This window comes from Notolabrus celidotus, chromosome 16 (assembly GCF_009762535.1).
Source record: "Notolabrus celidotus isolate fNotCel1 chromosome 16, fNotCel1.pri, whole genome shotgun sequence".
Taxonomy (NCBI): Eukaryota; Metazoa; Chordata; class Actinopteri; order Labriformes; family Labridae; genus Notolabrus; species Notolabrus celidotus.
Genome location: NC_048287.1, coordinates 16,953,311 through 16,981,019, shown reverse-complemented (window position 1 = coordinate 16,981,019; position 27,709 = coordinate 16,953,311). Strand labels below are relative to the sequence as shown.

The following is a 27,709-nucleotide window of genomic DNA, read 5'->3' as shown; positions in this document are numbered from 1 at the left end:
GAGGAGTCGAGGCCAAACACACTGTATGCTGCCAACTGCGGCGTCACCACATGATGGATGGCATGCTGAGATACAGTATCTACACCAACATGGTGCTGATAAAAGTGTGTGTGGATGTAGGACCAGCATATTGGGATAGAAAGGAATTTTTTGAGTCACTTTGGAGCATCTATCTTCTGTTGTATATCCTCCCACAAGCAATTCTCTTCCACCTTAAAACCATTGAGCAAAATCACATCCAAAAACAGTTTACCATGACACACAGTGGGACATCACACTCTATCAGTCATCCTGAACCCCATTGCTTCCTGCTTGGTGGATCTTTCCTATACCGTTCAAATACCACGTAGATTCAGCCTATAGACTCCGCATGAAGCCTCGTATAAACCCTACAGCAGATGGATGGTAAGGAAATCGTATTTTATCTTCCAGTTAGTTTGATCGGGGATTAATTAGGCCATAAATCTAAGTCTAACCTTAACCGTGCTGTTTATGTATGCAAGTAAAACATACATTTACAGTGATTAGAGTAGTGAATTAAAGCAACTGTCAACATGGGTTTAGTTGTTTTTGTAATCAATGAGATAGTTTCTTTTTAAGGACAGTAAATCATCAAAAAATACTAACATTCCAAACGCAATCATTTTAACTTACAAATAAGGAAAAAAAACTGTAGCAGGAAAATCACTTACAGCTCCACAAGTGATGTACTTACATAAACAATGTTTGTGTTGTTAATCTTATGGGGTTATGAAATGAGACAAAACTGCAAAAAAATAATATTCAGAAAAATAATTGAGCATAATCAGAGTCAAATGCATTTTTCTCAATATATAATATCAAACAGAGGACATTTGTGTCAAATTTATGCGTTGAATATAAGTCAAAACGTCTACTCTATCACAAAGTGATGTTTGAATGTCATGATGATAAACTCCAAGCTTAATGGGCTTTTCTCTTTGTCTGTGACCTCAAGATGTATTCACTTAAACTTTTAATATTACTCAGAATATTTTGTCTTTCTGTCTGCATTTGGAGTAGTGATAAATAAACGTTCCATTACTGTGATAATCATAAATAGCTGCATGTTTCTGGTCAAATAAATTAACCTGATGTAGAGTCTCACTTTAAAAAAGAGTTGCATACTGTGGCAGATCAAACTTTGAGCTATATCAGCGACATTAAACTGATAAATTAGGCACAATGAGAGCCTGTGATGTTATCTTCATGATTTATAATGAATCCAAGGTTGTATATCTCCTCACCACTTAGATCATCACTCCTGTTTATCAGGAGACAGCAAAGTGAGGAGTTGAGCCTATACCACAAACAGAAAGACAAAGTAGTAACTATGGCCGAGTCGGCCTGATGAAACTGCTCAGAAACACCACAGAGAAGTTCTGCTGTCCAAACAGGCACGGAGACGCCACAAACACCTGAGCGTTCCTGAGGAATTTATGGCGTACTCCTGAGGCATCCTTTACACCCCCTGGCCCACTTCCATCCACCCAGCCCTAGTCCTCCATCTCCTCCGCCCCTTCTCCTACCCAGCACCCTCCCCCTGGCTTCCCAGCTGTTGTGCACCTGGATGCTGCTGGCCTGGGAGAGGGATGGGAATACATGCCATCCATCTCTCTGAGGGGGACATGTGTATGGTGTTGTCAGTGTGTCGTGTGTTGGGGTAGCTGAAACTTTCGGAAAGCAAAGAGACATGGGGGGGTGTTGGGTGGTGGATAAAACTAAATTAAGCACTGGATTGGTTCTGCTACATTGGCCCCACACTTAATATTGGCATTTAATCCGAAATTACTGGTAGAGTTAAACGTGAGCTAAAATAACATATGCATGTAGAGAGGTCAATCTTTACTCCACGTGTGAGTGTGAGAGGAACGAGCAAACCACAGTTCAGGAGATAGAGGAGAGATTTGTTTTGTTCCCTGAAATATCTCGTCAGCAAACCGAGTTCAGGATTTAAGGGATTTGTTCAAAATATTTACTAGGCCCTCTAAGTTTTTATTACGTACAGAAATTTGACACACATTTCCCTCACATCCAGCCTATTTCAAGTTATAGTCCAATGCTCAGCATTTAAGAAGTCCAGTCCAGAGCCAGGTTACTTATCAGTGACAAAAAAAATTACAATGTGGAGGTTATTTTTCTTTGTAAAAATATGAAACTTTACATGAACTTATGAAAATCTGTCTCACAAACACCAAAGTCAAAGTAGCTAGAACACACTGAATAAAGAGTACCTGTATTTTATGACTTTGCCATATTAGCTTCCTGCTGCTCCATCGACAAATGCATTGACAGTAGCTACATTTATGATTTCTTATGTTTCTCCAGTGAGCTATTTTGCTTGTTATGTTGTCAGAAAAAAAATCATTTAATGAGTTCACAAAAGTTGAAGACAGCATGACAGAGACGATGGAATATTTATAGTGGAGCACTTCATGAGGTCGTCCCTGTGGATAATATAGAATGAATTTATTCCAGAGCTATGTATTAATAAAAATGTTAAAATGTGATAGCGGCACCACAGGGCACATCAAACTGTCATCTTGATTAAAAGCCATTTATCGGTGAACAGTTTGTTTGTGGAATCAATTTTTCATTTTAAATGTCACATTACAGTTTTGCAATGCAGATTGGCTGAGATTTTTGTTGAAATATACATGGGACTGCTCTGCTCCCCCATGGCACACAGATTTGATTGGTGTGAGAAGGGAGGAAGATGATGAAGATTGTCTAGGGCTGGTTGTCAGGAGACTAGGGGAAGCTGCAACGTGTTCTATATCTGCGTGAAATGTCTCAGATTGGAAATGGCAGCCCCCACATGGATTCTAATCCAGACACAATCCGCATACTAATAAACAAACTCCATAGAGACGAAGAGGACATGCGCAGGTAGCAGCAGATAAGTGAGGCAACAAACAAGAAGTTGATATTTTACAGAAAAACAAGTTTGCGAGACTATATAGTCACTTTACTTAATGTACAGCACAAGCACAATTAACTCTTTATGTTACGAATAAAAAAATCAATACATTAATGAACAACATCATCTATGATTAATCTCCATATTAAACACACCACAAAAGGCATTTTAGGATTTAAAAACACTCCAGCAGTAGACAAAAATGACTGCGGCACCGACTAGAACTGGATTTGCTGATTCATCCTATGGAGGCAGCAACACACAACTCCTGCTAGCAAGCAGCTGCCTACCAGCTGTAGTCAACATTAGTCTGACGCACATAGAACATTAGCAGCTTTTTCTCAGCAACAGCTCTTACCCGCAACTTTAATACAGCTGGGTCGCACAGTCCTCTTCATCATGGTCCTCCTCATCCTTGTTTTCATTCTGTGGCACAGGAACACACAACACTGCTATGTTAGCATCATCATGACTGGAATTAGCGGTCTATTACTGTTCCCACTGTTTAAATTCCCCTCCCTCTTATTTCTCACTGATAACAAATGCACTCCATAAACAACTGATTGACATGATTGACTTTTGTATTTCGTCTAAAAATAAAAATTATGCGTTACACCTTGACCAGATGTTGCAGCACAATGTCCCACACAAGAAATCATATCTGAGACAATACAGTAAAAACCCTCCAGTCCATAGCATCAAAAGCCAGCGGTCTTTACCTACATCAAATGAACATCACTACGTGAATTAAAAAGTTGGTTTTATTACTTTTTTTAATGTTCATTTCAGGTTATGCTCATTCAAATTTGAGTAACATAGATTTAACATCATTTATACATCCCAGCAATGCGTCAATGAGGGGCCTTGGGAGATTCAGTTGTTGACTTAAACCCTGAGCCCCCCTTAACACCACAACACACTTACACATACACTGAACATATGATGTATTTATAATAAAATAACTTTAAAAATAAACAATATATCTTGTATTTATGAAATGCAGTTTGAATTGAAAAAAACTGACAAATATTTCTTCACAGACTCCTTCTTTTTTTTCAGTAGAAACAGTAGTTCTGAACCAGTGATCCTTGAAGGCCTGAAATCTCATGGAGCTCTGTTAATGTGTGAAGCAACTCTGAGCAATATTCCTGAAACTCTCTGCACATTAAATGAAATGACCACAAGTTCCACAGAGTCAGGGATCAGCTGCTGCAACTTTTTGAAACTTTGAAACTTGAAGCATTGTTATAGTTTTTTCCAGACTTTTTGGGTCACCAAATGAAATAAAGCACCCAGAGCAAGGAGAGATGCTCCTGTAGTATTCTGTATCTGTATGATGCGTGAGTTATATTAGCCAGGGGTTAACTTAATGATGAAAGTGATACAGTGTTTGCAGACATATTGCTCTAGCTCATGGTGAGCTCTACTGTGTATTTGAATGTAATGTTTTCTACACAGGTGTCATACGTTGAATGAAATGACTGTACTGTTAGTGCTCACATAACTTTTTCTACATTATACTTCATCTTCAATCAGAAGAGACAAGTTAATAAATTAAAGATATATCTTTTTACAGAGATGAAGTGGTATTGAATTATTGTCAGAGTCTCTTTGAGGCTCGAACTCTCTCGAGGGAGATAGAGTGATCGAAGGATGTCTGCCCTGAGCAGCAGCAAAATCTATCCCCCCAAAGAGTCCAGACACTAGTGATGGAGGAGTTAGCCGATGATGTCCGTCTGAGGCTGATGAGATGATAAAGCTGATAGTGATAGAGAGATTGCTGACATTGTCTACAGCTGATGAAACTGATGACAGTGATAGGGAGGTGGAGGGTTGCATGTAATGAAAGCATGAATGAAGGGAAGGAAGAGAAAGCCTTTTTTAAAGGCAGCAGTGATTTGATAGTCTAACAACGAGGGTGTGTTGGATTGATATAACCAGGTGATGAGGATGGCTGATGACTGCAGTTTTTGCTTTTTTATTTGCCAAACTAGCATAATCTAACCTTCAGCTTTTTATCCACGATAGTAAACCCCACTGTTGGCATTAGTGAGTCAAACCAACCCTAACTTTAATAAAAAATGTGATCTGTGTGCTGACTTTTCTATTTTAAGGAAGAGGAGTGACTTTCTGAACTTTTCAATGTGTGCCGTTAAATTGTGCCGCCTAGCATAGATTAGTCAGAGCTAATATAGGCCTATCTAAGAGAGAGGTAAAATGAGGGTGAAAATAAGTATGTTTTCTCTTTTTTACGAAAAGAGAGTTACATAAGAATCCTCTCTCTTACATCCAGAACCAAAGGCACAGACATTTTAAAATATGAGCCCAATTTGTCTGTCTAGTCCACAACTTCTCCATCCGCTCAGTTACTCTTTGAACCACTCAGCCAGTGTGCTAATTGCTAAACTTTGTTAGCCTGGGCTTCAAGTTTCTTTAAATCCGACTTACTTAATATCCCTTCCAAGTCAAACTTTTTGAACCTTTCACCTCCTATCTCCTACATTCACCTACACGTTATACTGCTCTCATGAATTTATCATCATGGAAGACCACATTAGTATACAACTTTGACTTTCCTTCAGGGAGTTATACACAGAGATTGGAGTGAGTCCTGATTACAGATATTTTCTTTCATCAGTGCTGGTCTACATTATGTCAGGAAGCTACTGACAGGCATCATAAAACTATTTCCTCCATCTGACTTGAGTTCCGTTTGACATCTTGCACCCATCTGTCCTTGCTGCACATCTGTCCCGCCATCCATTCCTGCAGCAGCATCTTGTATTTATCATTTCATCTGTTGATTCTTTACTGCTATCAGTCTTTGTTGAATGACATCTTGCATTTATAAGTCCATCCTTTACTATCCTGGCATGTGGGACTCCTCTATCCTCCTTTACTTCATCACTCGGTCGCTCTCTGTCTGTCTCCGTCTCCTTGTCTCTCTCTTGATCTACAACAAATGTTTGACCAAGCTGTTCCGCACTGTATTATTCAGCGCTGTGTGTGAGCCGGCGTCATCAGACATGTATGCCTGACATGATGCATTGGTTCTGTTTAATTATAGAGATGCTGAATAAATATTACAGATGGCCGATCAGTCTTCTCCCGGCCAGGCCCGAGAGTGTGATTTATGAAGCGCTGGTTAATGCGGGAAAAAACGTCTGTCATTGTTTCTGTATGGAGCCTGGATGATATTTTACACTGCATGTATGTATTACTACCAGATGAAGGATAGTACAGGTCTTAGATTCTGGTGCATTAATGCATGTGAGCAGGGCCTGGATTGAGTTTGTTCTGAGTTTAAACAGGTTCTTGAGGCTGCATTAACTTGTAAAGGTGTAGTCGTGTATTAGCTTTGAAAGCTGTCAGCTCTTGTCAGATGTGGTGGTATAGGTGAGGGCAGAAGAGTAAAAAGAATATATTAAAGTTTTAGTACTCTGGCCTGAAATAACCGTGTTGAACGCAGGTGTGGATTTTGTTTTTACCTCACCTTAACTGAACTACACACTTAAAAAAATATATCAAGTCAGAATTTTCATGTGACGTCACACACTAATTGAATCATCCCCCTGGTGGAAAAGAAAAGCTTCCTACTGCTACACGTTTTGGGCAAATTACACTACTCTGTTGCCATTTATATATATATATAAAAAAAAAAAGCCTGACAGTTGTTCAATTGGATGCGCTAGCTGATGGAGAGACAAACCAGGATTATGCTTCTAAAGAATCCCATCTGAGAAAGAAAATCAGGAGAGGAGGAGATCTGGATTAATGCTATGAGACGCTCCTATCCCTGGTGAGGGAACAAAGCAATGGAAACGATCAAAGTTTATACAACTTTGTGCAAACATTTCATTAACAGTAGGTTGAAGTAAACACAGATTATTTTAATGAATGTATATTTAGTCAATGTAGTAGGCCTACTCCTCTGACATGGTGAACTTTTGGAAGGGTGTGGCAATTTACCTGTCAGTATGAATGTTACCACTTACCTTTGCTTTGATTATGAAGAATTTATCACCCTCCACCTCTGAAACTGCAGCGTTATTGACCCAACCGGCTCTAAATTACAAATAGCTGTCCGTATTTGTATAGGCGTTTATCCAGGAGGCTGTGTAAAGGGAAGGATCTTTGTTTGTATATATGTAAATATCATGACGTGAAGTTCTGGCTAGGACTCAGCTGTGTAAGGGACTGAAACAGTGTAGCAGATGCTGTTGGAGGGTCGCGAGTGCCCAAAACTTTAAGTTTCACTTCATGCTTCTGGATTTCTGTGGTTGTCAGGTGATATACATACGCCTCATTTTTAAGGGATGAACAATTAACAAGTCCGCGCTACGGCTCCCTATAGTGTTCAATGAAGGCGGCCATTGCCCTCCAAGCTTCCGCGTTGGTCAGGTGACTGGAAACTATTAATTTAAATAAACATAAAATAAATAACCGGGGGGGTTTTTTTCAGCAAAATATGAGTTGGAGAATACGTTTGCACAACTAAAACACCCTTTAAATGTACGATTGAAGCAAATTTAAAAATGTGGAGATAATGAATATAATCAAACCTGAATTGATTTCAACAGAGGGAATTCATCAGATGAACAAAGCATTTAAATGAATAAATATGAACAATAGGTGTAAGAATGAAGTAATATCGCAATGCCCCCCTACAGCCTACAAATTGTTAATAAATGGAATTGCTCTTTTGTTGGAAATATCTCTATATAGTTTCCAAAAGTTTTTAAACTCACCTTACAGAGTAGGTATCAAGCACCAAGCAGGTCCCAAAACTCTTCAAAACGTATACAGTCCAGCTCTTCTATGAGAGACATTTATTTTTGTGAACTCTAACGGTGTAACCAGTAGTTTATTTACTTTTTTAAAATTTGTTTATTCATTTAAAAAAAAAAAAAATTCTGTTTATTATTGTCGCGTTGTAGATCTTTTCTTGTGCATTTCCTTTAAGTGTGTTGCATTGGGTATCAAATCCTATACTCAGGATGAGTTAAAATGAGTTGTTTACTTACAGAGGCTAGTCCTTATACATATATATATAAAGAAAACTCATTCAATGCTGACATGCTTCCACGTCTTTGTTTTGTCTTGTTTCCTTATCTTGTTGTTGTTGGTTTTTTGTGTGAAAACTACTAAATAAAAAGTATAAAAAATAAGGTGTACCAGTAGTTTATCTAATGTTGTGCATGTTGGACCTCAGTCTCTCTTAGAAATATGCACAATGATAACGCATGAAACATTTCACTTCAAAAGCCTTGTAGAGCCCCATTATATATAATCATGCTCTTTTTAATGCACCCAGCAGAGTTTTTGCATGTGTACGCATATTGTTTATAGCCCATGTGCATGTAAGTCCACTTGCATGAGCAACTGTGTGTGTGCTCTCATGTGTGTGTGATGGTGTACTTGTCTGCCTGCTGGTGCCTCCTCAGCCATCTGGTATCTGGTCAGTGTAGCGGGCCTCTGGAGGGCACCTGGCCAGCAGCTCGCTCACCTGGCTCTGCTAGCTGCTGCCAACCAGCACACCTGGCCTGGCCGACACACACTGGGAGAGGGAACAGATTGCAGAGTGAAGCCAAAAGGAGTCCTACATTGCGACATGAGAATATGTAACAATACATGCATTTTTTTCTGTCTGCTGTAAAATATTAAAGACACAATACAGAATATTGATTTTTAAATACCAGTTTTCAAGAAACAAATCTCCACTTCTCATTTGTTAGAAGCAAGAATTTCGACATTCAAGATTCCATAATTTCTGCTTCTTCTACATCTGTCCCAACAGTTTGTGCCCATCTGTGCCAACCCATCCATTCTTCATACGATGGCACTTCCTTCCTGCAGGTTGTCCTCTGCTATCAATTACACTCTCCTCTCCCTGCGAGAAGGATGCTCTTTGTCCCCAGACGCACACACACTCTCACACACACACATACACAGGCAAGCACACACACTGCAAAGGGACAGACACCTGCAGAGTGTTTGTCACCTCTTCTGTTGGCATCTGCGACCGCGCGGCATTGTGGGAGAGGCGACCATCTGTTGTCAGCGAGGCTGGATTTGGAAGGGGGCAAGCCGGGCCCGATGCATCCTGCTGCTCTTTTCTGTTGGTCTGGGCTGTGTGAAGTGTTGTGTCGTTCAGGTTGTGCTGTTCCTCTCACCTCCATTGGTGTTACAAAGCCAAAATAATGTGGCAACAGGAGGAAGGGTAAACTTAATTTTCCCTTAAAAAGCTATAAATGCAACAGCTTGGTTGTTGCTAGAATGTTACAAGTAGCATCTCTCGGGGGCTTATGCACTCAAGAAATTCAACATGTGCTAATTACACAAAGCAATGTCCCATACAGAATGTTTTGCATTCATTAAAACCACATGCAAACGGTTGCCTTTGTCAAACTGAACTCTCTCCTAATTATCTCGGAAGTGTTTACCCCTCTTCACAGGGAGACAGCGCATGAATGCTTGATTGACATGACAGTGGCTGCAAAGTTTCTTCAATTATCCTGGCAAGGTTACGATTGCTGCCTCCTGATTCACAGCAGGTCTTTGTCATTCCGAACACAGAAATACTAAACTCTTTCCGCTGCCTGCACTGCAGTAACCCATGAATTTTAATTCTGTGGAGATGTCATACAAAAGATGGACAGGGAGTCAGAAGAAATACAGATGATTGTGGTATTTAAAGCACGGGAAGTGGGCATAAGTCAAGCTTCATTTTATAGTGTCCATTCTGCTGGTTAGTCCACCAACATCTAATCTTAGATAAACTGGCACAAAGTTTCATTACGCGATTTCTTGTCCGCTCGAGGAGGAAACTTACTTACTAGTCCTTTTTATAGCACCACCATGAGGTTAATATTTGAGAAGACCAGTGTCTAAACAACCCTTTGATTGACTTACATTTATTTTTGAATGCACATTAATGTCCTCTTAAAAATGAGAGACCTTTCGACTCTCTTGGTTTTTGTCTCTCACCATCATCAAGTCAACATTTGTATTCATCCCACACTCTGTTTATGTCTAAACAATTCCAAAAAGTATGATAATCCATTATTCAGGTATGCTTTGTGTTAAAATACTGTGTAATATACTTCACTTTGATTGATGTAAACCCCATAACACTAATAATTCATTCCTATTAGCAAAAGCGATGTATGACAACTCGTCATAGGAAATCAATCCACACGAAACACATATTTTACCACCGCCGCCTGTTGACACTGTGGTAAAAACATTAGTTTCCGTCTCAGGTTGGTCTTGAGAGTTGGGAAATATTAACAGTTACAGGACACAGATGTGAGAGCAGCCTAAGGGGGTTCCAGACACCAACCATCTCTGACAGGAGCGTGGGGCATGATCCTGCTTTTAAACCATAAGGGGTAGTGATAATAGAGAAGTGTTGTGAAGTTATTACATTTTCCTTATTTATGTTTCAAGGTGTTTTCACTGCAGCGCCCTGAAAAGAGGGCGAGCAAAATGAGGACAGAAGTGTCAACATAGATCGTCCTGCAGAAGTCCAGCTTTTTAATGCTACCTTCAGTGGAAATGTTCAGTTTAATGTGAATTATAGAAATTAAGCAGGCTAATATGTTAACTTGACCCTGAACTGTAATGTTCAGTCTACTGCTAATTTAGGAGACTGATTAGAATCCGTTGCCCTGGAAGCATGTCTGAGGGACTATCTTAGCTGTATGAATAAATCATTTTTCAGTCAGTGAAATCATTTTTAAATCAATCTTTTGTGATGACTTGCCAATGTCTTTAGATGGTAGTCAGTACACACAGGTTCATCTTGAGCAATGTGACACCAGACCCGTCCACTTTGTGTTGGCGTCCTGCTTACCCTGTCTTGATTCTAGTAACCATAACCACCTATTCATCATACATCTCATTCAGTGTATCCCTTGCTTAGAGATATGCTAGCATGCTAAAAATCTAACTTTAATCATGACCACTGTAAACACTGCACCTACTGAACATCAGCATCTTGTCCATGGTTGCTTATTGAAGTCAGAACTTAGCTGTTTTTGCTTTAGGACGTAATCCAATTGTACATACAAAGAAAAGTTTAAATGTATATGCAGAACAGATGTCAGCACTTGAGGTGCAAAGAAAATGAATTCTTCTCATGTGTTTGTTTAAAAAAGCAAGTGTGCTTTAAATAGAAATGGCTAGGGGGTTAAAACTATAGCAGAAAAACAAAAGTACCTTTCATATATTCAGCTTTGAAATGTTAAAATTCAAGAATATGCATGTCATTTCATTCTGACAACAAAGATAAATACGGGGTCGGAAATGCACAGAAATTTTATTCTAGTTTTACTTTTTTTGTCTCTGGAGCCAACAGATCCTTTGTGAGCTGTCTAATGTTTGAAGAAAACATTTGTTTCATAAAAAATGAAGCATTAATAAGCTTGACATTTAAAAAGCTCTCTTGTCTTTATCTTGAGGAATTGCAACAGAGCAGAGAACATATAATGACTGCAGCTTGAATGTTATCACAGACAGCACTGAATAGAGTCAGATTGGCTAACAGAGATATTAACCCACATATTCCTGAAGGACATTCACTTGTGCAGGACGTTCATTTGGCTGACTGGTTGGTTGGGTGGGTGGTTTGTGGGTCTGCTCATCCAGCCGGTCAGCACATCGCAGACAGATGTTCGTCCAGCCGAGCCTGCAGCGCCACAGGCAGTGTGTGTTCTAGAAAAACCCGCGGACCAGATGCTGCTACCTGGTGTCCCACATGCCTGCCGCTCTGCTATACTGGGCATGCTCCACTGACCATCACATGACCTCAAACTGGGTTTTGAGATTGTGTGCCGTCAATCACACAAATGATGGAGTGAGGCGGAAAAAGGTTTTGGGGTGGATCACTGTGTATCTGACAAACATAATTTGCCAAATCATTATGAATAGTCGATCAAATAAGGTAGATCAGTGTGACACAGTGTTATATGAGTCAGTAGAATTGCATGATTAAGAAGTTAAATGCTGTGCAAGAAGTAAGGCTAAATCCATATCATACGATACTAAAATATTACACATTTAATAATTAATTTTGGTGAATGACAGTTTCAGAACACACATCATAAACACCAGGACACCCCACTGAGTGAACTTTCTGAAGTAATATCAAAACACATAATGTAATTCGTCCTACAGCCTCATTTTCCTTCCAGTTTTTTACCACAAATAAATAAACCGTCAGAAACAGAAGCAGATTTTTACCCCCCCACCCCCCCACCCCCCCCCCCCTCTGCACCCCCTGTCATTACAAAACTTGAGGAAACTTTCAAAAGAGATTCAAAGATACTCAAGATTAAAGACGTGTTTCTTTTTTAAGTCCCAGCAGTGTTTCTGTCTTTTTTTCCTTTCACTTAATAATGGTGTGTTTTTTGTTTTTCGCATTGTGGTTGGGGCTTCTAACCCAGAACTGCAAAAGCGAGGCTGGCCTGCAACTCCTCTAATGAGGAGCGGCTCAGTAATGGCATCGCTTCCCTCCGACCTCAAAGGATGGACAGCTTACTTACTTGTCCTCCAACTATTATTTCTTATAAATTATATTTCAAAGTGTAAAAAAAATAAGAAAGAGTTGTTGTTATTAGACTGGTAAATCTTGGTGGCATCTTTTTATAGCATTTCAAATTCAGGTTTTCAAGATTCTTTTCCCACTTTCTTATCTTTATAAAAGAAGCTCTCTTGTTGAATTCTGATGAAGAGATAGCACAGTTATTGTCTTGTACATCTGGTGTCATTGCCAGCTCTTTTTCTACTGACATGCATCACTGAGTGCACAAAGACATTCACATTTTTTCTCATGTGTGGTTGCACTTCTTAGACTTCATAGTCACACATGCTCTGATCTCATGCTTGGGTTTCAATTAATCTTTGAATTCAAGTAACAGCTCATTGTCTTTGCTTTTATTAGCTGCTCTATCTTCTAGATTCATCAGGCATGTCTCAGTGTTGCTGTGCATCGGTGGATCTCATTACCTCCATAGCCAGCAGAGAATCACACTGCCCCCTAGTGACCAAAGTTATTACGAACACAGCAGAATTGATTGTGCAGCCATCCAGCAGACAATACCCTGGTACTCTGCCAATGGCTCGATACCAAGATCTGTCACGGGCAGCGATGCAGGACAATAGATCCTACTGATTGGAGTGGTCCACACTCCTAGATATGACACTGGCCTACCGCCCGCTATCGAATACCTGTTTTTTTTCCCTTTTTCCGATCAAAAGGCCCCTAATTCAGCAATCAATGCTGCTCATTTTAATAGCACCTCTGCTGCTGCCCCATGGAGAGAAGAGGAGTAATCAGGGTGAACTGGTGTCAAATCATTCTTCTGGGGTGAAGACCGCAATCATGTCTTTGATGGATGTCTGAAACTAACTGAATATGCTGCACAGTGTTACAGTGGGGAATTCATGCTGGGACAGTTTTTATTAGTGGGACCAGTTGTGCATACTTGTTTAAGCATAATACTAAGAACCTGTGGATTCATGTCTCTTTATGCCAAAGTTACTAACGTTATATCATACTTTTAGTGCTCCTTTATCTCTCAGGTTCCTCTTACAATTATAAACATCAGTCATTATTCTAGTCCCATTGCTAATATCAGTCATATTTCTACTACTTTAATTGGTCTGCAATTTCTGTTGCTTTTGTTCCTGTTGTTGCTTAGTGTAAATTATTTTGTATCTGACAGTTTTTCCATCTATCCTAGTGTAGTTACTGTAGTTTATGGCCCACTTCAGTCTCAGCAGATGGCTGTCCACCAATGACTCTGTTGCTGCTCAAGGTTTCTGCCTTTAAACTGAAGTTTTATTTTGCCCGTGTTGCCAAGTGCTTCCTCTGTGAATAATAGATTAGATTTGGTGCTGTATAGACAAAGATAGATCAGTTGATTGAATGATTGATACCGTCAAGGATGGTCATGCAATGATACCAAGCTTGAAGTACAGAATAAAATTGAAGAAACAAAGGTGGAAAGTATTAGGATAAGGTTTGTATGACCTACAGCAACAAACATACAAAGCTTTGTCATATTCATTAGGATAAAAGCTCTCATACAGTTTCTTAATTCTGTTTTTAGATCACATCTTTCAAGCTGTATGCAATATGAGCTCCAGCAGCCATAGGCACATCTGAAGACATCCTAAGTAAGTGTTCCAAATGACAAAACAGCCTAAACACCCCCTAACAAATGCTACATGACTACAGAAAGCGCTTTAACAAAGGAGGTATGTAATGAACTCCAGGTGCCTTCCCCCCAATATATCATCCTGAGTGAATTTGCCAACATCACTCTCCTTACCTCCAAGCATGGTAAATGAAAATTTATGCGCCCGCTACTTTATCATTCTTTACTTCTTTCACCCCCATGAGGTAGCCGCGCCATGCGAGACAGATATTTTCACCAAAGGCAATATCCCCTCATAGTAATTATATCAGAGCGAGAGAATGGCTCATTAACATATGCTAGGCATGTCAGGAATTTACAAGCGCCTTTTGTAGATGCCTCTCGTCAGTGTGCTGCTCCCATCCGTATGGTGCCTCCTTTGAGGATGCAACCTCCTCATTTCCATAGACGTCAATCAAGCTGTGTGTTCTTCAGAATTATTCTGTAAAAAGAAACACACATGGCTCTCTGAAATGGCAATCATAAGGGACAGTGCAGTGATATGGAAAGAGGGTCTGTGCACACATGTGAGGGGGGCAATTGTAAAAGGGGTTTTTCATTTTTTTGTCAGCAAAACATAATAATTCATGTTGTGTAAACAGAAAAAACGTGTCTGAGGGACTTGAAACATTACGTTATCATGACTATTATAACTGTAAGTTGACATAACTTAACTTTCAAATTATATTTTTTAGTTCTTGGAACTTCCACCAAATTTTCACTTATAGAATTTGAAAATGATTGAAAGCCTCTGAAGTTGAACCCATGTGTGGTCAGCCCCTGCTAGTTGAACTTGTAAATCAAAAGACTGGATCTAAGGTCTCTGGTGATTTGTACTCCATCAGTAACAGCACACGCAGACTAAGCACTAATTTAAATACACTATCATTGTCATTTAAATTGGGTTTAATATAGACAAATTATCATTTAATTGTCAAATTCACATCATTGTGAAAATGTTGATCTTATTCAGCATTAGCTAGCTGCTGCCAACTAATTTAAGGGTTACCTTAAGCATTATGATCAGCTAGCTTAATACTTCAGGCTATTTCACACTGTTATTAGCACTCAAGCATTTCAAAGTTAAAAAGCTAGCTTAAAATATGGGATAGATTGCTTTAGCATCGCCAGTAGAGGAGTTTTATATTACATTTCTAGAAGGGTGTGGCCTGTGAAAATTTGCATTTCTCTTTTTTAACATGAGTCTTTACTGTTAGCTCGCCGTTTGAAGTGAGTGTAGGATATTGTCAGAGCAAAATAATTTTTAACAGTGTATGTGTTTTGATGAAAACAAAGCAATGGGGGTGAAATTGTCTTGATGATGTGTCATCAATGCAGAGTGATTGTATTTGCTTTTCTTCAGTGTGTTTAAGAAGCGTGTGTGTTTATGTGTGAACAGATGCATAAAGCCTGACACCAGACACCAGACCAACAGACTACAGACAAGTCCTGAGGCCTCTGAGCTGCTAGTGCTGCTGCTGCTGCTCCACTGCTTCAGGACCCAACATCTGCTGCATTCAAGAAGGAACGTACTGTTGGCCTCTCACTCATTAGCTTGAGCCAGCACAATGAAATGACCTATTTATTAGCCATGTTTATAAGTGGCCCTTGAGTTTTGTATTTTTAAAGTCATTTTGGAAGATGTCGAGTTAAGATGTAGAATTTATATAATGTATATTTAAGTGTATGACTCTTTAGAAGAAAAATATGTCTGTGTAAGTAAAGAAATGATAATTAAGACTAAAACTCATTTTTTGGTTGTACTGTACTGTATTAGTTTCTAAAATTTACATTAACACTGCTGCAGGAGCTGAGGCGATTTCAGCACCACGGGCTGTTGGACAGCTACACAAATCCATGTCATTTCGAGAGGGGAGTGGTGTTTACTCTAAAATGTAAAAAAAACAACTTTTCACTTCCTTATGATTTAGCCAAGACCCCAAATGATGTAAATCCAAGTGTGTATCACTGTAAATGTTATCGTGCACAGCTCCCATGTCCTGAGAACGGGCAATGCAGGGAACTTAACACAAGACACCGGCGACACTTTGTGGTGGAAATCTACAAATGCAAACATTGTCAATAAAATATATCCAATCTATTGTCCCAGTTAATAATATGCAATAAAGGCAAACTTGACTATAGAATATCCCTCACATAAAAGTCATCAAGAGCTACAATTGGAACTTACAAATTTGGGATGTTTTTTAAATACAAATGAGGCAGTGACACTTACCATAACGTGCTCAAAAGTAACCATTTCTCAAGAGATTTTATCCAGCGGGCGCAATTTTTATTCTCTTTTTGTGAATTATGTGGATGATCATTTAACATGTATATAGAGGCAGCAAGCCCCAGAATCATATTTTGATGCATTCCCCCATGTTTCAGGATATTCAATGCCACATTTCATGCTTGTATGACTTTTAATGCAATAGTTGTGTAATAGTAGTGCAATATTTTTCAAAAATAGGTTTTTGGCCTCTAACGACCAAACATCCCTGAGTTGAGGTTGCTCATTATCATAAAGTGAAAGAAGGTAGCAAAAACATCCTGAGGCCTGGGCCTGGCTCACAGCCTAAAGGGGAACATAATAAATACAAAAGCAGGAAAAAATAAAAAGAGGTTCAAAAGAAATACAAAAAGTAAAAAGGGTTATAGTGCTATTTTCCTTTGTGTTCTTACTGTTGTTAGAAGAAGTTCCTTGTGAAATACTGAGAATAGGTCTGGTTGTCATATCTATTCTTGTCTATAAATAACCAAGCAGAACTATCTTAACTGTCCCTCCCCCTCTGTCTGCTTCTCAGTTGACACACCTTTAAAAATAACAAAGCAAATGTCACAACTTTTAACACTGCTGCTGTCATCACCACCGCATATGGTTTTATGTTTCTTTGTAGAGCGATTGGTAATCAAAGGTTGCATTTACCAGCTCTGCTTCTGTATACAATATTGTATAGTTTGAAGAGCTGCAATGCGTTTTGGGATGGTTGAGTATGACTACTGTAGCGAGTTCTTGTCTCATACTTAAAAATTCTGGCCATTCTTCTGCACATCTGGGTATCTCTTGCATACACCACATTGCAAAGTATGAAAAAGGAATGTATGCTAAATTAGTGCTAGTGTGTGGTTTTGAACACAGCCAAAGATTGGAAAATTTGGGAGACAGTTGGAGTAGCCTGTGGGAACTAACAATCTGGCTTATCTAAACCTCACGCATTATTAAGATGGGGGAACAAAAAACACAAAGACAAGGCAGGCTAGTAGTGCTAGCTTGCCTAAGTACTAGTAGCGTCCATTAAATCTAGCTGCTATATTCCCTCTAATTCCAGCTTTTGTACTAATCTAAGCTAACTAGCTGCTGACTCATGTTTCACAAGTACAGTGCAGGTGAAAAGGGTAGCCTGTCAATGTAATCATCCAATCAATTATTCGCCAAAAGTTAGTGTGCTCCATTATCTTAAACTATTATGTACTTCTGGAGACCGGGTCCTGTTTTCAAATCCTACTTTCTCTGAATTATGAAGACAATGTTAGATGATTTCTGTTTGAGGCTCAGGATCAACGTTTCATATCGATAATATACATTGTGTAGTCATAGCCTATTAAGCCTTTGTAACAATAACGAAACCAACCTGTGCCCTTTGTCTGCCTGACCCCCAAGGCCCTGTGCACCAAACACCAATAAGGGCAAGGCAGACTGGTGTGATGTTTAGTTCCATCACACTGGTCGACCTGGCTGCATGCCCTTTTACTCTAACAGTGCATTATCTAAGCTGCCTTGCAAAATAATTCAGGCATAAACACAACCAATTACACAGAGATAAAATAAACAAAAAAGACCCAACAGTGGCCTGACAGGTGTTTGACAAAAGGCCTATATAGTGAGATAGATATAGAAAGAAAAGTCATTCTGTGTTTGGATGAGTCTGAATTTTTTTAGTCCCAGAAAATGTCAATGCAGTGACTTAAGACCCAATGTCCATTTCCATCCCCAAGCACTCTCTGTCTATCTTACTCTCTCTCTCATTCTTTGTCATTGCCTTTTCCCTTTAAGTGCACTTTCGCCCACACCACTTGGAAATTGATTGAAACAAAATGTCACAATTATGCCCTGTAGCTCGCCGCTTCAATTATTCATCAATTAGGGGCTAGGCTTCTTTTTCTCTCTCCTCCAAGCTGATTTTTCATTCAGTTTGCTCGAGATGTATGGCTCCCCTGCTGTTAACCAGTCCAAAGTCATTAGTTTCTGGGTTTGCAATTAAACCTGATGCCTTATGCATGAGGCTCCGACTCAGTAGACACACGCAGCAGCGGCCGCAGCAGCTAGTGAACGAGCGAGCAAGCTCTGGAGGCGTGGATGGGAAATTAATTTGCTAGAAATGAAGTTCTCTCTCTCTCTCTTCCCCTCCCTCCCTCTCTATCCCTCTGTTGTCTGGCAGGTTGGAACAGATGCCACTGGCTGAGGATAGAGATAGAGACAGGGCAACTAGGAAGTCTCAGTACAGCTTGAGCAGCGCTGTCAAGGGAACAGGATCTCACTTGATTAACACAGTCAAATATGTGTAAGATGAATATTATAACTGCTTGAAATTCTGGTATAATAGAATTATGTCAACAATGTGTGACTTTAAAGTGTTTTTTCAGTCAGACACAAATTTACACATAAACTAATGCAGCCAAAGGAATCTGTCCTGCAACAAATCCCCAACTTGATTGACCTAGCTTTAAAGGTACCGTATGTAGAAAAGGGAACATGTAATGACATTGCTCGTCCCTCCTGCCAGTGAGGCAACGATGGCTATCAAGGAATAGAAGCTTCTGTGATGCATGCTAAGTATGATCCTCCATTTGTCAAGTTTTTACAATTAAAAACGTGCATCAATACAAAGTCTTTCACCCACATCAACAGCTGCTCTCTTCTTCGGCTTTTCATTTGTACAACCAGCTCATTTACAGCTAATGAAAAAACGTGCATGGCATTATACTTTGTCTGTTCTGTGCTACTGTAGAAAAATGGCAATACAAGATAGCGGCTTTCATGACAGGGGACCCAATTCTTATGTAGATGCACTAGGTTGTCATAAGTAAGCAAAAAACAAAATGATTTCTATATTTAGGTTATTATACACTCAACATACTATGAATATTCTATCCCATCTCTATCAAGTTTGTTTTGCTGAATGCCACTGAATCTACACACTGCACCTTTAACTTTCAACAATCCATTTTTTAATTAGCCCCAAGTCCAAACAGAGGCAATCACATGATACTTGTAAAGATTGGTTCTAGATTAGTCTTTTTAACATCTTTTATAGAGACCCAACTAAATCCACCGATGAGCAAGCACTTGGCAATTGTTACTGGGAAAAACTTCCTTTTACAAAAAATAGAGAGAATCTTTAACCACCTTTGAGCCTTCATTTATTAACACAAATCAGATGCCAAAATTAGAGAAAAGCTTTTCTGTATAATGTATTACAAACAATTTTTCAATAAAACAATTATATTTAACCGCAATTGTTATGTGTCCTCAGTATCTACTGTTATCCTACTGAGCACACAAAAAATAACTTCAGTCCCCACTGAAAAGACCTTCAAAACTGGTTCAGGAGTTGCAGATCTTGTAAATGCTATTTGAAGAAATAGACACCAGCCCACTGCCCTCCATGGAGTTCTTTTTAACCATGATCTTGTCAGATATCAATGAACTGCGTTCGCATACAGGGGTGTTTTAACTTTCATATTCAGAGGTGCACAGCCTAAGTTCCAGCACATGTGCACTTTTCTTTACCCTTCATCCGTGGGGAATTTTTAAAGGGATAGTTTGTGTTTTTTTAAATTGGAGTTGTATGAAGCACTTGTAATTAGTATATGTATCACTCACAGGAGAGGCCTGTTGGATCAGCCTGTTTGTTGAGAAATCAGCCAAAACCGGCACATAGTATGGCAGGGTCAACACCACTATGTAATGTAGCTAATTTTAACATACTCCAATGCATACAATAATGTTAGTGTAACTTTGTGCTGTATTTAGGTATTTTTCTGATGTGACACAAACATGTTCTTCAGCATAAATGACCAAATTGTCAAAAATATAAAAAAAAACCAAAGAAGTGCTCTCTGACATTTTGATGTCATAACCTTGATTTCTGCCGGTTGAAAATGGTTTAAAAGAGACCTAAAATATCCAAGGTCAGTATTTATACACAGAGGTTTTGTGTACAACGTATTGTACGTGTACACAGCAGTGGAAGTCACCCTTAAAGTAAGAGTTCAGCTTTAACATTGATAAATCTATTAGAGAGTTTTATGACAGCTGTAACTGGCAGACAGGATAAATGTATTCAACAAGTCTGAACAGAAGCCTTTGTTGAGCACTATGACAGCGGCAGTGTGGATTAATAGTTTTTGATGTTCACTTGATGCCACCTAGTGACCACAGAGTCAACTACCATCTGTGAGATTTTGATAGACAAAAAACCTCCAATGTCATCATTTACCCATGAAACTATGGCCATTTTTCAGGCCAGCTCTATTGTATTTACATACCTGTCTCTTCAAACTATTACAATAAGATGGGGAGAGTGGTTGTGTTCACAGATTTAACCTATCTAATGGCATTTATCTTGAAGCAACACCATAGTAGGAGTGTCCATTCGTATTAAGGCACTTGTATGAACAAAGAGGCGCTCGCACTGGAATAGTCTGAGAGCTCCTCATTTTCATGTCCTGTAACAAAGAGACACACAACAAAACACATTAAGTTTCATCCAGGTTAGTATTACTAATGCATTCAAACAATCTTAAACATGAACCCTGCAATCATACTGTTTAGATTAAAGTCTTTAATCTTTTCATACCTTCTTCAGACTGATAAAATGCACACACTCCAGCCAGGTGGTGAGGAAGGGGCTTAGGCAGATCACACAATAGCTATTGTTGGCCAAAAGGGCCACAAGGGATGGATAGAAGGGGAGCATCCTGTGTATCAGAGAGGACCTGTTCCTGTCCTCCTGCAGGACAAATCTGGCAACCAGCTCCTGGTAAACAAAGATGTATGATGAAAATAAGATACAAGTACACCAAAAAATGGTTGTTCTTTAGTGACTCTTTACCTTTAATGTAAGCACCTCCACATCCTGCACTGACGGCAAGGGTTCACAGCACACAAACCTGTTGTCTTCAAAGTACAGCTCCTTCAGATGCAGCTGGTGAAACTAAACAAAGGAATGTTTCATAAAGTGTATTGAAGTTAATTTTTTTCTACATTCCATTGTGTCATGATTAGTTTATACAGTGATGTGTACTGCACCTCAACAGGGAACATGGACAACTTGTTACCGGCCACATCTAGAACTTGGAGTTTTGACAGTGCCTGAATCCCCTGCATAAATAAAGTGTTTGGTTATTAATATTTAAAACTGTAAAGTAGAATAAATGTACTGAAGTGCCTCCAATTAGTAGTTAACAGAAGTAACAGTAGTAACACAACAGTCTCCCAGGTTGTGGTAATATAGAACACCAACCCATCCATCTATCCATCTAAATGAGAATTACGTTTCATCACCCACCCCTGGCAGGCTGGTTAGATTGTTTCTTGCAACATGCAGCTTGGTTAGCTCTTTACACTGATACAGCTGCTGAGGAAGCCGAGACAAACTGTTTGAAGTCAGGTTTAAAACAGACAAACAGGCGAGATGACCCAACTCTGAAGGGACCTCTTCCAGTCCATTGTCCAGCACACTGAGATGTTCAAGCCTGCTCAAACTAATGGAAAATACAGTGATAAAAACACATTATATTTGCCCCTTTTATGTGAGTAAACATATCCTTTTGTGCACACAGATTACTCACGACATCAAAACAAGAATAGGGATCTTGGTTACCTTTTAATCTCTGCGGGAAGTCTTTGAATATGGTTGTGGTTTAGATTGAGCACAACAAGGTTCCTTAAGCTACCTGTGAAGCATTCAAATGGTAATAAAGAGGTTCATTTTAGCTTTTTTGTGTTTAACAAATCATGCAAAACAGTGAGAACCTACCTATCACCTCAGGTGGCACTGCTCTGATTTGGTTGCTGAACAGATACAGTTTATTCAAGGACTCCAGATGGCCCAAAACAGCGGGAACCTCCTTCAAGGCATTATTCCCCAAATTCAGCTCAGACAGCTTGCAGGCGTTGCATAAAGAAAAATATTTAATCACAAATCTGCGTGATGTGTTACACATCTCTAGTTATTTTGGATTTTTTCCAGTAAAACAGATGAGCTGGGAATGGTTCTAAAAACAGGGGAGACTCACCTGTTGCAGAGAGCTCAGCTCGTCAGGCAGGCAGCAGATAGAGTTGTTGTTCAGCCGAAGAACTGACAGGTTTGTTAGCATGAAAACACACTCTGGAACTTCCTTTATTTTCTTTGAACTTAATGTCAAAGAAGTTGCTTGAGCATAAACAGCTCTGACTACATGGTCTGCCATTTGAGAAAGTCAACAGACAGATTTCACGGTCATGTTTCCATGGAGATGATATGCTCTTTGACTTGACGTTGTAGGAACGCTTGTCTGGTGGCAGCGCTCTCTAGTGGTGACATTGTTGGATGTTTCCACGCTCTTCAGGTTGTTGATATATTATGCAAGTTATTCTTCTGTTATTGTTTCAAAAATGAAAGGTACAAAATGTATTCGAAGTGTTTTAAGTACTCATTATACAGAAAACTGATTGATTTGGCTTGGTCGGCCTATAAATAGGTGAATTGCACCTTTCTTCCATATCTTTGTTCCTTCCTTGCTTTAGCATAATACCCTTAACAGTGTTTAAACAGGGGGAAAAAAACATTGTTAAATTGTTGACTATCTTGTTTTGTTTTTTTCAAATTGACTCCTTAACTACCTTGTACTACGATTCCCATTTTCTAAACGTGCCATGTTTTGTGGTTACATCAAGTATTGCATTATTAATTATGGTTTGTCCATAAGTACCATTAATTATTAAGTACAGTACAATAAAACACTTTGAGAAGTATGATATCACCCACACTCATCAAGTATACTGTGCAAGTAACAAATAAGTATGCAGAAATATAATTACTTTACACAACTGGCATTTTCTTACATTTTTCCATGGCAAATGTGAGGTAATATGTGTCATATCATATGTGTACCATTTACCAAATACAAGTATGACATGTAGGTATGTAAAAAAAGAAATATGTGACTGCATGGAAAGGACAAGATGAATGAGTGTAAGAGCAACAGTCAGCAAATGTGTTGTGTCATGTGTTGAATAGAATAATTTGATATACAAAAAATAAGTGTGCAGGTTTTTCTTCATCTTTTCTTTTGCAGGTACATTTCAAGAAATATATTAGCATAATCTTTTCTGCATTTTAAACATTTAAAAAAAAAACTGAAATACCTCATTCGTATTGTATGTGTTTATGTAACACTGATATGATTTACAGGTTCAACAATTCAGTTCATTCTAGGAATGCTGCAAGATTTCAACAAACCCCCTAGTGACTCTGATTACATTCCTAATGTCCTGAAGAGGATAAAAGTTTGACACTTCCATTACCAATATGGGGCTGAATAGAACCCTGGGAGTCACTGAGACAGACTAAGGAAGAACGAAATCATTGGAAGTATTAGCTCTTTTGTATGACATTTTTTCATTCGCACAATGATGTTGTTTTCAGGGATGTCATGTATGATTTTCACTCTCCTCACTGATATCTTGACATCTAATATGAGAGTATCATTATTAAAGCCATTTTGAACACAGACATTTCTTCACTAAAGGGGGGTGGTATTATTCTAAATACTTTTGTATGCAAGGGCCCTCAGTCTGAGTGGGTAGAACACTCTTAGAATTACACACACTAGTTTAGGTCACACTCAGACTGAGCTGTCTCTCAGCTGTCCTCTGTGTTGGCCGGGTCCTTCAGCCGCTCCACCGAATTGTAGTGCTCTCCTAGTCCATAGGCATGGCGCATATAGCTGCAAGTAAGATTGAAAAATACTTTAAAACATAATACAAATTCTATATTCATAGTTTATGCATAAATACTAGTATCATGAGTGTGTCTTTCAACAACTGATTTTGTATTCTCTGTGTTAGAATAATGTTTCACAGTTCTTCACATCTTAAGAGAGTAAAATGAAGATATACATTTAACAAATGTCCCCCATAAAGCAGCATAGCACATGTTTGGATTAATAAATATCTTTGTTTATCTTCATATGTCAGATTTAAACCATCTTCTATGAGAAAACATTATTGTTACGTCTCTCATAAATGCTTATGTAACACTGTTACAGACTTTACTTGAAACTGCAGGATGTCAAAACTACTTAAAACACATTAACTTAATGTTAAGCTTTTAGCATTGGATGTTTGTACACAGTTCACAAATCATTTTTCTGCACGTATCATGGACATAAAATGTAATACCTCTTAAAGGCAACACAAAAAGTGTAAACAGCTTACACAAGGGTGATTGGATCACTTTCAAACTCTTCTCCAATTTTTATAGTGGAGGAATCTGCCTGGATCACTTCGATTGGCAAATGAAGCACTTGAGTCAAAGCTCGCAACTGTCGGAGATAAAACATGAAAAGGGAAAAAATTACAGGCATGAAGAAACATCAGCAGTATAATATGTCTTGCAAAATGTAAACAACTCACTTCTAGTTGTCCTCCCCAGGCTGCTGTGTGCTGTACCTCACTGCAGTATTTTTCAAACTCATCTAGAAAATACAGTCAAAGACGTTCTCATAAATATCCTTTCTACACATGAATACTTTCAGAATATGAAAACAAACTGATGTGTTACCAGTTGTGTACATGTCGCCAGTGTTGGGGTTTGTGAGGAAAGGCAGGAAGTCATCAGCATGGTTTCTCATGTGCTCAGCAGTGCAGGACCGTAGTTCTTTCACACTTTTAACTAACCCGGGCTACAATATAACAGAACAGAAAAACAGTAGAGTAGAATCAGACTGTGTAGCTACTGCACATGTCACATTCCTGATAAGATATTCAGACAACAGCTTCACGTATGAAATCATGTACCTGTGAGCGCTGTGCCAACTGATCCTCAATGGCGCGATACATGCAGTGACCATCAGAGGAGATCTCCTTGATTTGAAGCTGTTGCTGGGCAAGCTTCTGAGCCAGCAGCAAACCCTCCTGGTGCCTCACACCTTGCAAGTTATGCACCTCAGCCTCTGCTATCCGGCTCTCTCTCTCCTTCTCCTGGGCAGCCTTCTTGTCCTGGAGAGGATTGTTGAAATAAATGTTTTTTCATAAGGATAACTTTAATTAAAATCAAAAAGAAGGGAATGAAATATTCAATCTAAGGAAACAACCAAACATGATGCAGCAAATTAAGATCACGGCATGTGTTTTACACTGACTTGTGTTTTAAGTGCGTTAAAATTTCAGTAAAAAAATAGTAGTTTTTTTTCTGACATTGTACACTGACAATGTCAATAAAGAAGTAACACTGCTGTAAGCAATAGCAAACAAAACATAAACTGTCCTATTTGGAGTGAAGCCTGTTTCTCACCCTTCTCTTCTGAGCCTTGGAGACTCGTGATTGTGTGACCTCTTCTTTTTCTCCATCCTCCATCTTCAGGTCCTCAACTCCATTCGACAAATCTTCCACCTTGTGAGATGCATGTTTAATGAAATACTAATACATACTAATATTTTGGAACCCTGCATGTACAACTTAAAACACAGGGGCTGCACTGTTAAGGTAGCCATGTTACAAACTGTAAATGCATAGCTAAGAGATTTGTCAATGCATTTAGAACAGATATTTACCTTTGTGCCCACTGTAGATGTGACTTGGCTGATTTCCTCCTCGTGTTTCTGGTTGAGATCAGCCTCTAGTTTTGCAATCTCCTCCGTCAACTGTTTCCTTCTTTTCTTGTCATTTTTGGGGACAGCATTTTTCATGCTCTGGATTTTAGCTGATAATTGAAGCAAAGTGTGTCAATAGTAAAGTTAAAGTTGTAATAAGGTAGACATTTTCAGCAAGCACAGATTTGTGCAGCAGCAATTTTCTGTTACCAAAAATCTACATTCCCTTTAGACTACTACTTAAAAACAACCCGCACAAAAAGACTGGAAATAAAGCTTCAAACTAAATTATTGTTAAAATGGTATCTAAATCTGTCTGTTGGAGTAATAGTAGCCAGGTAGTGCGGAATTTGAATAAATTGACACATCGGTAGCAAAAGAAATGGTAGGAAAGAATATATAGGAACTATAAACGTTTTTACACTGAAAATCACTCATTGAATCTTCCACCTTGCAAATCTTTCTTTTCCTTGCGCTGCTGCTTGGCCAGCTGCTCCTCTGGTGTCTCCAGTGTCTCTTCCTCCATGACGCTGCTCAGTGGCTTCAGTGGGGTGTTATCGAGATATAAGACAGCCCTTACACAAATAACCTTTTTACGTCCCTTTATAGAGCATGAGATTGAAAATATGTGTGCCACACTACATCAAATGTGCTGATATCATGAATGTATATCCATGGTTGTTATGGCCTTGGCCAGAAGTGACGACAGGGTAAGGCGGAGTTTTCGTCTTCTTCGCCTAGCCAAACAATCAGCACTGTTTTAGTTATACCACCACCTCCTGGCTGGTGTGTAGTCCAATTTTCTTTATTCTTAACAGCAAATTTAGAAGATCCAAAGTGTTTTATTGTCTTCGTATGCAGGTACAAACATGGGGAAAAACCCGTTTGCGCGTTGGCTCAATTAAAAGGGTAAATATCAAATATAAAAAATTAATAAAACGAAGGAAACAATAAAGTAAGCTGTAATAAAAAAATTATTGAATATCTTTATGTGGAAGATCAGTAAAAAACAAGGAAACATTTAGAAATATACACTACCAGTCAAAAGTCTGGACACACCTTATCATTCAATGATTTTCATATATTTTATTTCCAACATTGTAGATTAATACTGAAGACATCAAAACTATGAAATAAGATGGTTTTGCCATAATATGGATTACAACAGTAGTCAAATAGGGCTATCCATTGTGTACTAACTGTGAACAACAGAACTGATGGTCTCAAACACATTAAGAAGGCAAGTCATTCTACAAATTAACTCTTGACAAGGCTCGTGTTAATTAGAAACCATTCCAGGAGACCACTTCATGAAGCAGACTGAGAGAAAGTCTGAATTTACCAGGACAAAAAGAACAAATATTTTGTACGAATTGTGCACTTGAATCGTGCAGCTCTAATTACCATTAAAACTTGTGTCTTTCAGGTTTCAATTGGTAGTGCTGGGCGATACCACACGATTATGATTCGATACGCCACTGAATACTTTTTTGGCAGTTTATTCGATACTCTATACAGATGACGATACTTCCAGTGATTTAAAAAAAATATTTCAACGTTTGAAAGAAAAACTCCCATGACAAATAATGTTCATTTAACAACTTTAATATGCAAATCCTTTGGCAAATCCTTTTTAAACAATGAAATACATTTAGAAAAATACATAAATAATTAACAACCTTTACTTAAATTCTCTGAGTGGAAAGC

At 38.8% G+C, this 27,709-nt stretch overlaps 2 protein-coding genes and 1 long non-coding RNA gene across 6 annotated transcripts in view; all 3 read right to left on the bottom strand.

The window, feature by feature from the left end:
* Positions 1-7,339, bottom strand: part of LOC117828271 — a 148,086-nt gene extending 140,747 nt beyond the window's left edge. Inside the window, exons 1-2 of the long non-coding RNA XR_004634373.1 lie at positions 6,934-7,339; positions 3,297-3,364 (exon numbers count right to left, since the gene is read on the bottom strand). This is a non-coding gene — a long non-coding RNA (uncharacterized LOC117828271). The remainder of the gene's footprint in view (positions 1-3,296; positions 3,365-6,933) is intronic.
* A 6,970-nt stretch (positions 7,340-14,309) lies between these two features.
* Positions 14,310-22,685, bottom strand: lrrc69 (leucine rich repeat containing 69). Of its 3 annotated transcripts, XR_004634315.1 has the most exons (9): positions 22,444-22,685; positions 22,185-22,311; positions 22,029-22,101; positions 21,714-21,909; positions 21,455-21,526; positions 21,258-21,359; positions 21,003-21,182; positions 20,692-20,871; positions 14,310-14,581 (listed from the first exon to the last, which is right to left on the bottom strand). XR_004634315.1 is itself a non-coding variant. In XM_034704982.1 (8 exons), exons 1-8 carry the CDS (start codon positions 22,615-22,617, stop codon positions 20,764-20,766), a joined length of 1,032 nt encoding a protein of 343 aa, XP_034560873.1. In that variant the 5' UTR covers positions 22,618-22,684; the 3' UTR covers positions 20,495-20,763. The 3 variants fall into 3 exon arrangements, 2 of the variants coding, with proteins under 2 accessions (XP_034560873.1, XP_034560874.1); XM_034704982.1 differs by lacking the exon at positions 14,310-14,581 and having other exon boundaries at positions 20,495-20,871; positions 22,444-22,684; XM_034704983.1 differs by lacking the exon at positions 14,310-14,581 and having other exon boundaries at positions 20,495-20,871; positions 21,714-21,801; positions 22,444-22,684.
* An 873-nt stretch (positions 22,686-23,558) lies between these two features.
* otud6b (OTU deubiquitinase 6B) lies at positions 23,559-26,745 on the bottom strand. 2 transcript variants are annotated; one of them, XM_034704984.1, is made up of 8 exons: positions 26,453-26,744; positions 25,964-26,112; positions 25,704-25,802; positions 25,208-25,408; positions 24,972-25,092; positions 24,824-24,885; positions 24,626-24,732; positions 23,559-24,135 (listed from the first exon to the last, which is right to left on the bottom strand). In XM_034704984.1, exons 1-8 carry the CDS (start codon positions 26,526-26,528, stop codon positions 24,051-24,053), a joined length of 900 nt encoding a protein of 299 aa, XP_034560875.1. In that variant the 5' UTR covers positions 26,529-26,744; the 3' UTR covers positions 23,559-24,050. The 2 variants fall into 2 exon arrangements, with proteins under 2 accessions (XP_034560875.1, XP_034560876.1); XM_034704985.1 differs by lacking the exon at positions 24,824-24,885 and having other exon boundaries at positions 26,453-26,745.
* Positions 26,746-27,709: the final 964 nt, after the last annotated feature.